Genomic DNA, 11,489 nt, shown 5'->3' on the forward strand with positions numbered 1-11,489 from the left:
TGCAAGTGTGCGTACCTCTGTTATCTGCAAATACAACTCTTCCAGTTATCTATATTGCACACAAGTGTGGCAAAGCTTTGACATCAGAGACAATCCATTAATCATGGGTACGTTGCATCCTGATTGGATGGAGTGTATGAGAACATGGCACCATTGCGATGAAATGGGAGATACAACCATGAGAAATTGAAGACTACAGTCTTGGAGCTTTCTTTAAGGGACCAATGTATTGAAATTTACCTTACATTCCCCAAAGGTGTGTAAAAGGTCAGTGAAAATCTGTGATTCCAGCAGCTGTAGGCATGCCAGTACCTGGTTTCACATTTGAGTTTGTGAACTACTGTCTGCTGGAAATTACCTTTCTTTTCCTCAGCAACACAGGTGCTTAACTGAGGTTTAAGTTCTCTGTGACAATTTTAAAATTGCCTTCTATTTTCTGCTCATGTGACCTGTGAGATGAAACTTGTATATTTTCTGCCCCCATGACCTTTCAGGGGAAAAACACCCAGCATTATCCTTCCTGATGCTTGCAGCAGCTGGGAGCAGCTGCAATGAGCAGCTCTGCAGCTTTCTGACACACAACTTGCAGAAAACTGATTCACTGCAATTAAGACCAGAGAGATTATTGCCTCGCCTAGTAAGAGCTCTTGATTTTCACAAGTTTAGTGTTGAGGTTGCTTATGCCTGCTCTCCCGTGTGTGGCTGAGGTGTGCTTTGGCTAAGAGCCGTTCTGCTGCTGCTGCTTGAAAACGTAGAATCATTTAGATTGCTTACTGGTTAATGGTCTTTCACTACTGAAACTGGGAACAAATTTCTGTTATGAATTTTTATGTCCTCAGCTTTTGCAGATTACAGGTTGTTAACTTCCTAGCAGAAGAAGTTGCAGTTCTTTGGCTTTCATGTATTTTATGGAAAAATTTAAGTTGGAAACAAATAAGCAGGGTCTGTTGCAATAGGGCATGGAGTAATGTTTTTAAACTAAAAGAAGGTCGATTTAGACTAGATACAAGGAAGAGATTTTGTACAATGAGGGTGGTGAAACACTGGCACAAGTTGCCCAGAGCAGTGGTGGGTGCCCCATCCTTGGAAACAGTCACGGTCAGGTTGGATGAGGAAACCTGGTGGAGTTGAAGATGCCCCTGCTCATTGCAGAGGGGTTGGACTGAATGGGCTTTGAAGATCCTTCCAACTCAAACCATTCTGTGATGGTAAGTTGGAAAGGACCTCTCTGCAGTCATCTAGTTGAGCCTGCTGCTCAAAACAGGGACAGCTCCGCCAGGGCAGGTTCAGGCTGGACATCAGAAAAAAAATTTTCACAGAAAGGTTCGTTGGGCACTGGCAGAGGCTGCTCAGGGAGATGGTGGAGTCACCATCCCTGGAGGTTTTTAAAAGACAGGTGGATGAGATACTCAGGGGCATGGTTTAGTGGTTGATAGGAATAGTTGGACTCGATGATACAGGAGGTCTTTTCCAACCTTGTGATTCTCTGATTCCGTGGGTTCAAAGGTAGAGTGGGTTGCTCAGAGCCTTGTCAAATTTTGAAAATCTCCAAGGATGGAGATTCCCAAGCCCCTGGACAAATTGTTTCAGTGCTTACTTGCCCTCATGGAGAAAACCTGTTATCTGGTCTGAATTTCCTTTAGTACACCTTGTTGTTTCTGCCTCCTCTCTTTTCACTGTGTTGGCCAGGTGAAGATTTCGGCTCCGTCCTCTCTATAACAACCTCTGCCCCATCTTTGTGTTGAAAACACAAATATGGGAAGACCACCGTCATGCCTACTAGTAACTTGCTTTCATTGTGGAAAGCATTGCTGTTCATTCCTAGTCTTGGGTTTTTTCTCTTAATCAGGCATTTTTCCTTCAAAGAGCCTTTTCTTTTGTCCCGTGACATTTTAATAGCCTTTAATGATGTTTAAGATCTTTAAAAATCTAAGATGTGATTTTCTCTGCAGAGCCCCATTGCCTCTCTCCCAATTCATCATCTTGTGCTCTTACTACTAATTCAGTTCTTCCTAATACTTTGTTCTAATCTGTCTAGTACAGAACTAGGCCTATTGTGCTGCATCTCCCAACATCCACCCTTTTGCAGATAGACATATCAATCCCATCTTTCTGTCTTTCTTGTGCTGCACCCAATTTAAATGACAGGTTACACAGCAAAGGTTTGGTCACATATTTAAGCTTCCTTACGACTTGCAAGTGAATCCCAACTGGTTCTAAGGTTTACTCCCTCCTTCAAATTGTTCTAAAATGTCCCCTGTTGGCATTTTAATTAGACGCAGTCTTTCAGACACATCTCAAGAGAAGGTCTCGTGTAGTCTCCTCTGCGGCAACTGCTGATAATGATGATTAATTTGGTGTTTCCAACTGGCCCTATTTTCCACTGAGATGTTTGGCACTGATCATGCGTCATCCCCCCTGATCTTCTGGCAGCTCTCTGCTTCTGATGTTTTTGATGAGGTTTGTTGTTGTTATTTGCTTTTATGCCTTTAGCAAATTGTTCTTTTTTTTTTTTGCCTACTTTTTTATGGAATCTATATTTCATTTACTAGAGTTCAGGCTTTTATCATTTTTCTTGTTTTGACATCTAAGTTTCTTTTAAAGGCCGTTTTTTCTATTTCTAACAGCTTTTTCTCATATCATTGAAGGTGCAGTGTCTGATCTCTGCAAAGCGAGCTATAACTTTCCCATTTGATAATGATTCCTTGCTTGTGACTTATGTAGCCAACATAATTAATAACTGTCAGGCAGCTCTTAGTTAAAAGTTGAAGTCTATATTTTTGTCTCTTGTTTTTTGTACAGAATTGGTATGGAACTAAGCAATCTGTAATTATTTCACTCATCCCATTTTTCTTGCACTAATGCTGTTCTGCTCTCTGGCATCTTCAGTCTTCCAAGATGTAGTAAAACTGAACATAAGGCCGAAGACCTTTTCTGTTAGTGCTTAGGCCCAAGTTCCCTGGGCTTCAGGATTTTAAAATGCTTCTCTCTCTCAACTGGAGTATGGAAAGATCATCACAAGCAATTGGATTACCTTAGGCTAAGGCTTTTCTGTCCAGCTGAGCTGCAGTGGCCGGTTCTGCATGTGCTGCCAGTTCTGATGGTGCAGGAAAGCGCTTTAGGCATGGGGTTGCTCTTCAGATTCAATCTGTTCACCCAACTCCTTCAGCCAGAAGTTGAGAGCAGGTGATATTATCTCTTACCTCATCAAATTTTATCTGCTTCTGCTGAAATTAACTTTGAAGGAGGTTTCAGGACAGCTTTTCAGGTTCTAGCTTCACTTGTAAGTTCATAAAATAAGCAAATGAAATTTCTCATCCCAAACCAAATGGATTCCTTATTTCTCCCAGTTACACACTGTATTTGTAGCTGTGCTAAGCAGTCCTGAGAATGCAAAAGGAAATCAGTGAGAAATGTGAATGTTTGAAACTCTGCAAAAAATAGGCTGTACATAATTAATGGAAAGCTCTAAAGACACTGCTAATTAATGCATATAATTCTCTATAGGTACAGCACCCAGGCAGCTGAGTTCAGTGGCAAAACAGAGTTCTCTAACAGTCTTTTACTGTTGTTACTGTGACTCTGCTGGCAGTTCCCCACACTTAGGGAAGTCATAGTGTGTGGACTAGTGAACAGAGATGAAATGAATGGTTTCTTCCTTCTGAAGAAAATGCTAGCTTTTGTTTTCTGAAATGTGTAGAACTGTCCCCTGTCAGTATGTGACTGTGTGTGGTTATAATTCTGGCTCAGGTGCACAAGATACCACCATCCAGCTAAATCACATCCATCACTTTCAAAACAAAGTGTCAACAACAAAGAGTTTGTAATAAGTTATTTCCAGTATAAAATGTTCTCAAAGGGTATCAAAGGGAATTTCTTTGCAGTCACTAGTTGTTCACAACTGTGAGCAGCTCAGGAGCCAGAGCTTGACTTGGTTTGAGCTTGCTGCAGAATGCCTTCAGTACCTTAAACATGGAGCATCCAGCAAAGCCACATGCTCCTAACCAGCTCAGCATCCCCCAAACACAGTAACCCACTAGCCCTGGGCAGAGCACAGCAACAGCACTGGAAAACCTGATATTCAGTTGCTCTGAAATGGCAGTTTGTGGCACAGAGCTACAGCCCTGCCACCTGCTGTGGAGTGTGGGCTGCTTGCCTCAAGAGTTTTTCCCTTTGGCTCTCTGAGTATGTTGAGAACTGAGCTGGGCTTTGCAGTTCTGGATCAGGGTACAAAGAAAGAAATTGCTGTCTCTATCTTTGTTTGCAGACAGGCCATTGCTGGGTGTGGTGGGAGTCTGAGATGGAGTCTCTCAGCGAGTCAGAGAAGAACAGCAACTTCCAGTCACTTCTCAGCTGGGATTCAGGCTTGGATCTGGACATCGGAAGCTGGAGGAATACTGAAGAGGTGGCCTTGTGGAAGCTAGAGGAGAGCAGTGAAGAGGCAGACCATGAGCTGGAGCTCAGTGAGACTCTCTGTGAGGACAATAGCGATGATAACCAAAAGGCAGAGAGGGCATGTGAAGATGACAGTCTCCTCCAATTGTTCTCAGAGGTAGGGCTGTTTGGATGACAGAAAAGTGGGCGGCATAGTTTAGGCCTTCCTGAAACATCAGGGTTTTCAGGGCCTCCACCATCCCTACACACAGAAACAATCTGGAAGAGGAGCAGATGCCCTGAGTTCCTTTTCTCCCTGCCCCAAGTTCAGCCCTTCCTCCCGTTTAAAGCTGGCACTGCAATCAGGCAGCTGCTTGGCCAAAACACAGTTCGCCCTAAAGCACAGAGATGTCAGTGAACTGACACTGTAATAACAACACAGGGCTTCATCGTAAGATTTTGCAGAGATTCCTAAAAATGGAAAGGCATTCATGAGTGAAAGCAAAAATAGCATCTTTGCTGCTTATTTCTTCTTCCTTTCACTGTCACAATTTGAAGCAATACGCCTCTGTGTTGCAGGTAACCCAGATGATGGAGCCTCTCTACATTAGCAGCCCAAAGTCATCACAGATTCAGCAGGATTACTGTGGCTCTGGGAAGCAGAGTGGTGAGGAAGATGTGAGGTGCCGGGAAAAGACTACAGGAACAGCAGTCTTGGGAGCAAAGGAAAGTCAACTACGCATCCTGGCAGAAGATGAACATTTCCTGCAAAGAGAGGTAGGAGAGAGGTGGTCCTAAGAGAGCCTCTCGTCCTGGATGAGAGACAAGGGACAGTGAAGGAAATGGGCTCTAGAAGAGATGAGGGGGTCCCAGGTTCTGAGTGGGGAGACAGGGACACGGAGGAGGCAGCAGGCAGGGGAATGCAAAAGGAGTGTATGGGAGGAAGGATGATTTTTATATATGGATATGTATCTTCACGAACAGGAAGCTTGTTAGAGATCAAACCCTCAGATGTGAGTTGGAGGAATTGCTCCTTGGCAGTGTAAAGGTGACTCATGAGAGCTGGCAGTCTGCTCTCAGTTTTAAGGCAAGACTGGAATAGTTGCCTTGTTCTAATTGCTGTGTTATGCACCACACAGCTTGGCTGGTTTCATGCCCACGTGGCTGTGACAGCAATAACCATCTGCCCCTGGAGACCGTCATGTCTTGGAAGCAGGCACTGTCTGGCCTGGGTTTGCATCAGTCCTGTGTTCTGGGTGGACTGTGGGCTCCCACTAGCCTGCAAGGTGTTGCCAGGACAGTTAATAAGGCAATGGAAGAACAGTGACATTTTTACACAAACATTTGTTCCTTTGCAGATTTAGACACTGGAGACAGAAATAACTTTCAGGGTTCACACATTTCCCCTGTTCAACCAGGACGGTGTTATTTCCAGCAGTTCCCTCACAGTTCTCCCAGCAGTCAAAGCCAAACACAGAAGTGTCCATTTTCTTCCTGAGGAGTCTGCTCCATGAGATCTCCTCCAGATCTCCTACTGAGCAAGTCTCAGGTGCCCCCACACATAATCTCACTTCTGGACTCCAAAGAGGCTCTCTCCTTGCACCTGTCATCCTCTGCATTTTGTTGGCAAATCACTATGACAGCAACATTCTCCTTCTTGGCTGAGTCTCTGTCATATTTATTTGGGAGGTAGTGAGGGAACAACCTTGTTGCACTCTAGGGGATCCTGTTTTCTGTGTCCTGACCTTTTACAAGCCCGGGGCATTCTTACCTCAGCTGCTGATTTCCCTCTCACATCCATGACTCCTCCCAGAAAAGCAGACAGACACAACACTGGGCACCTGTCAGCTCCACAGTGTTTGTGTTAGCCAGAAGTGGTTATGATCTGAGAGATGGGACCAAGCTGTTATTGGAGTGCTGGGAAGCACAGGGAAGGTCTGAATAACATCAAGCATCATCCTCTAGAATGAGAGAGGGCAAGCTAGCTCCCGGCTGAGACTGGATGCCATAAAGGGGTGTGCAGCAAGTTGGATTCTAGATAAAGAATTTAGGTGATAGCCTGCCATTTTAGCTGCATCTTTTTCTCTGTCCCCTTCAGGACAAGACTCAAGAGAATCCTGAAGAACAAGCTGTAGGTGAGGTGCATTCACAGGAGATGACTAATGAGGCCCCGGATCAATATGACAGTGACAGTGCCTCTGCAGCCCCCGTACTGGACTCGACAAGCCCTGCCAACATGCAGCTGTAAGTAGTTTGTTCTGCTGTCTTGTGGGCCCAGCAGAACAGAGTTGTTTCCCATGTATCACATGAGAACAAGCATATGGCACAGGTCACATCCAGGAAGGTGAGATAGGCAAGAAGAACAGGAGGGAAGGAGGTAACTTTTGCTAACTGTGTGGATCTGCCAGCATTTTTTGGCATTGATCCTAATCTGAAATGAGAAGAGCAGAAATTAAATGGAAATACATGTTTCCTCAAGGCAGTAAACTGGTCATCTGGCTTTCTCAGGCAATGTCCAGCCCAGCTCCTAAGCGAAGCATTACCAGCTGCTTTAGGCAAGTGCAGGCGTGTCAGTCAGTCACAGGCTTTGCAAAATATGTGATCACCTGGATGCCTTTTGAAAGAAAACTATAGGGTTTGGGGATGAGAAACTGAGTAAAAAACACCCTAAACTTCAGAATAGCATGAGCTTTTCTGTCCAGTTTGATCCTGCCCTTTAGAGCCGCTCAGCTCGTGTTTCTACTGATTGCTTTGCATCTTCCTGCATTCTGCATGTTTATTTGGGCATTCAGATGCAGAACGTTTCCACCATCTCACCCTGAGAGGCCTTACATAGCTACAGCAAAACGTTTCTGTGCTTCATCCACCTGGGTGTGATGGATGCAGAATTGCCACTTCCTACTTTGTCTGGAGCGTGGTGATCTGCCAATGTGTTCCCTCCGCAGGGTACAGCTGAGCTGGGATCACCCCTTGCAACATTTGCTCTTCAAAAGAACTCTGCTGTCCATCTGGAAGATAATAGCGAGTCACAGGTGAGGGCAAAGGGTTTGGTAGACATGGCTCCTGTATGCATTGCCTGCGTTCCAGCTTCTGTGTCACCAGGCTTTGTCCTCCCCTGCACAACAGCCATCACAGGCTGGCTTGTCTCTCCATGCTTTGCTTCTGACTGTCCTCGCAGCAAGAACAGCTGCATACTGCAAAGCTGGGGAGAACGCTGCATATTCATTTCCTCTGCTTAATGTGGCAGAGCCCAAATGTTGCTTCCTACACAGCTGGCAGAGCCAGCTTCAGCGAGGGGCTCAGCCTCTTCCCATGCCTCTTCATGCCAGCCACCCATTGCTGGCTGTTGCTAATCTACTGTGGTCCACACAGCAAGCAGGGAGCCGTAAGCACTGGTCCATGTTGCGATGTTGTCTTTGATGGAGAAGTGGACAGAGGTCGTTCTTTGTGCTTGTCCCTGTAGATGCAGTGGCCCGTTCCTGAAGGCAGTGTCAGAGAAACAAGCCCCTGGGTACAGTGATGTGGTAAAGAGGTGAGTTTGTGGAAGAAGTCTCTGTTTTTTCTGTCTTCTCTGGTTTCCAAAGGGCCACTGGGACGGTTTTCTTCCTCCTTTTCCAGAGTTTGGCTCTCACCAGCATCTCCACTGATTTCTTTTATTAGAACTCCCTTCCAGTTGATTAGAACCTGGAAGCTTGCACTGACTCTGGAGCTGATGGGGATTGTGCCTGCCCTTTGCCAGCATTACTCCAGGCACAGTCCATGCAGCTGTAAGCCCTCCCTGAGCAGGGGATTCAGCTTCTGTAGCCCAGCAGTCTCTTCTCCCCGTGCTGGCAGCGTGTGCCTCAGTCGATACCCTCTCCTCATCCACTGCTGGCTCCTCGGATGTTTTACTCTCAGCGGAGAAGTGGGTCATAAGAAAATTTCCCAGAGGGATTAAGGGCATTTTTCAGAGCTGAGTCATATTCTATTCTGGTCACAGTTGTCCTCTCTGCAGCCATTCATTTTCCCATTCTGTCAAAATAAGGGAAGTAATATTTGTTCTCCATCATGTTCCCCTTATCAGCACTGCTATTTTTGCTAGCGTGACCATTCGATTTTGAGGGGTTTTAATAGGCACCTATTTTAGTAACTTTTCTTTCTCCACCAAGACCTGGACTGACTTCATGAAGACTAATTACTAGAACCGCTCTGCTTGCCTTCTCTGGAGTTCAACATCAAATTTTTTTAGAGGTGACTGCTAATGACCTGCCAAGTTGATTGGATAGCAAGTGTCGCATTGGCTAAACTTACTTTTGTCTGAATTAGAAGAAAAGCATTTCTCACTCCCCCTCCTTGTGTTGAGCAATAAAATTGATTGAAAATAGCTGCGCTTTCAGGGCTGCACTGAAACGAGAAGCGTGTTCATGCAGAGCCTGAAGAATGCCTGGCCCTGGGTTGCAATTTGATTCTCCTTCTGTGTGTCTTTTGTAGACCCATGGATTTAACCAGCATAAAGAAAAGATTGTCAAAAGGACACATTCAGTCCGTGATCCAGTTCCAGCGTGACCTCATGCTTATGTTCCAGAATGCGATAATGTACAACAGCTTCAACCACCATGTGCACCGTATGGCCACGGATATGCAGCGGGAGGTCTTGGAGCAGCTGCAGATGTTGTGTGAAGCCGTCTTGTGTTCAAGGGACTGGCTGGGATGAGGGAGGAGATAACAAGCCATGTCTGAGGCCTGTTTCTTTTGGAGCAGTGTTGTTGGCTCCAGAGGTCTGCTGGGGCTCGGGAAGTGCTGGCACTGCAGCTGTGGCCTTCAGCAGACCTAGTTATCCTCAGTGATGGCTGCCAGGTTGATGGGATAAGTTAAAAAACAGTTTCTAGGAGGCCCATGAGAAGGGAAGCCTCCTTTCTTCCGTGCGAAGACCAGCAGTGTAGCCTTGCAGTGAGAAGTTTCCCTGTGGCCTGGGGCACTGCAGGAAAGCTCTTTTGTCCATTGTTTTCCCTCTATGTTTGTAGCATTTCCATGTTGGGGTTGGGTTGAGCGTTGCTGCCCAGGGTCACCTCTGACCATGGGTGCTGTGGGCCGCACCAGCCAGGGAGGCCAGCACCGACCACAACCCAGTAAAGACCCGTCTTGAAGGTTTGTCCCTTGGTGTTTGACATCCTGGCACAGCATGGAGGGAGCCCCGGGCTGAGGGAGCGAGGAGCTGACAGGCCTCAGGGTATCAGGCTGAGGGAGCCCCAGGGTGAGGAGACCCAGGCTGAGGACTCAGGGTGAGGGAGCCCCAGGCCTCGAGGCACTGGGCTGAGGGAACCCTGAGCTGAGGAGCCTCGATCAGAGTGAGCTCCAAGCTGGGGGAGCCCCGAGCTGAGGACTCGTGGTGAGGAAGCTCCAGGTCTTGGGGTGTTGAGCTGAGGGGAGCCTCTTGCTGAGGGAGCTCTGAGCTAAGGAGCCCCGAGCTGACAACTTGGGGTGAGGAAGCCCCAGGTCTCGGGACACTGGGCTGAGGGAACCCTGAGCTGAGGGAGCCCCAAGCTGAGGGACTCAGACTGAGGGAGCCCCAAACGAAGGGGAGACCCGAGCTGAGGAGACGGGGCGGGGCAAGGAGCCCCGGCCTGCGGGGGGCAGGGGGCCGGTACCCCGCCGGCAGCCCCGACCCCGCCCCGGAAGCGAAGTGCCGCTCTCCCCGGAACCGGAAGCAGCGTGTGCGGTGCGGCCATGGCGCGCGAGAAGCAGCCGGAGGCGGCGGCCGAGGCGGAGGGAACTCCTGAGCGCTCGTACCGGGAGCAGCTCGACTTCCTGAACCCCATCGCCCAGCCGCTCGCCTCCCGCAAGCTGACGCGCAAGCTGTACAAGTGCATCCGGAAAGGTGCGACCGGCAGCGGGGCGCGGCGGGTTGGGGCCGTGGCGGCGCAGCCTCCTCACGGTGCGGTTCTCTTGCAGCCTCCAAGCACAAGCAGATCCGTCGTGGCGTGAAGGAGGTCCAGAAGTTCATCAACAAGGGCGAGAAGGGGTAAGCGCTGCCCAGGACCCGCACCTCCGGCCCCGCGGATCTCGGCGCGGGCGCTGACGCCGGCTTTCCCCTGCAGGATCACGGTGCTGGCCGGCGACACGCAGCCCATCGATGTGTACTGCCACATCCCCATCATGTGCGAAGACAGGAACCTCCCCTATGCATACGTCCCTTCCAAATCGGTAAGGAGCTAGGGCGGCTGTGCAGCCGGGAGGAACCGGCCCCAGCAGAATGGAGCCTGGTGGGCAGCACCCGGCTCTGGCTGCGACAGGAGCCTTCCTGGGCAGGTCCAGTGCCTAAGCAAAGCACCTGATGCTTGTTTGCAGGCAGGGCACAGGAGGGACAAGCGGTCACAGCACAGATGCAGAAATGTTTCACCGTGGGACCACAGAACTCTTTGCCCTAGGCGAGCCCCTGCAGCATTTGGGGATGGGAACTCGCTGGGATGTCTTTTGCCCCCTTATTTGTGAGCTGGGACCTGGCTGCTTGCAGAAATGAGATGCTGGCCAAGGTGTGGTGGGGCAAGTCCTCCTTCACAGACTGGAAGTTGTGGAGGAGATGTCTTCGGGACTCATACCCCCATGCAGACAGCTCTGCAGACCCGGGCTCCTGCCCTGGGAAGGGTTGCAGTGCAAGAGGCAGGTGCCAGCCTAGCGCTTCTCTTCTAGGGTGTAGGAGACAAGCTGGGAACAGGTCTCTTTAACCCAGCACAAGTTGGGAGGATGTGAGGGGCTGCTAGAGGTATCTTCCCTGTGTTAGAGCAGTGCATTGGCTGTGTCAGTTGCCTCCCTCAGGGGAGGCCCGGTGCCCCCAGGCTTCCTCACAGCCCCTCTCTGTTCCTGCAGGACCTGGGAGCCGCAGCAGGCTCGAAGCGCCCGACCTGTGTCATCATGATCAAGCCCCACGAGGAGTACCAGGAGACATACAACGAGTGCTTGGAGGAGGTGGAAGCCCTGCCGCTGCCGCTGTGAAGAGCCGGGGACGGGCTGCGCCCCGCGGGGCGGTGGCGGGGGTCGCTCCTCGGCCCCCTGCCCGCAGGGACACTGCCGAGGGCGCTGGGGAGCGCTATGGGCGTGAATAAAGTTGTGCGGGTTTTGCAGGACGCAGTCCCGCG

At 49.2% G+C, this 11,489-nt stretch overlaps 2 protein-coding genes across 2 annotated transcripts; both read left to right on the forward strand.

The window, feature by feature from the left end:
* The first annotated feature begins 111 nt into the window (after positions 1–111).
* Positions 112–10,032, forward strand: LOC104065587 (bromodomain-containing protein 8). The gene is made up of 7 exons (XM_054079729.1): positions 112–637; positions 4,268–4,552; positions 4,954–5,151; positions 6,473–6,618; positions 7,320–7,406; positions 7,838–7,906; positions 8,845–10,032. Exons 1-7 carry the CDS (start codon positions 524–526, stop codon positions 9,065–9,067), a joined length of 1,122 nt encoding a protein of 373 aa, XP_053935704.1. The 5' UTR covers positions 112–523; the 3' UTR covers positions 9,068–10,032.
* Positions 10,031–11,486, forward strand: NHP2 (NHP2 ribonucleoprotein). The gene is made up of 4 exons (XM_054079730.1): positions 10,031–10,231; positions 10,306–10,375; positions 10,452–10,557; positions 11,221–11,486. Exons 1-4 carry the CDS (start codon positions 10,081–10,083, stop codon positions 11,344–11,346), a joined length of 453 nt encoding a protein of 150 aa, XP_053935705.1. The 5' UTR covers positions 10,031–10,080; the 3' UTR covers positions 11,347–11,486.
* Positions 11,487–11,489: the final 3 nt, after the last annotated feature.

This window comes from Cuculus canorus, chromosome 14 (genome assembly GCF_017976375.1).
Source record: "Cuculus canorus isolate bCucCan1 chromosome 14, bCucCan1.pri, whole genome shotgun sequence".
Lineage (NCBI taxonomy): Eukaryota > Metazoa > Chordata > Aves > Cuculiformes > Cuculidae > Cuculus > Cuculus canorus.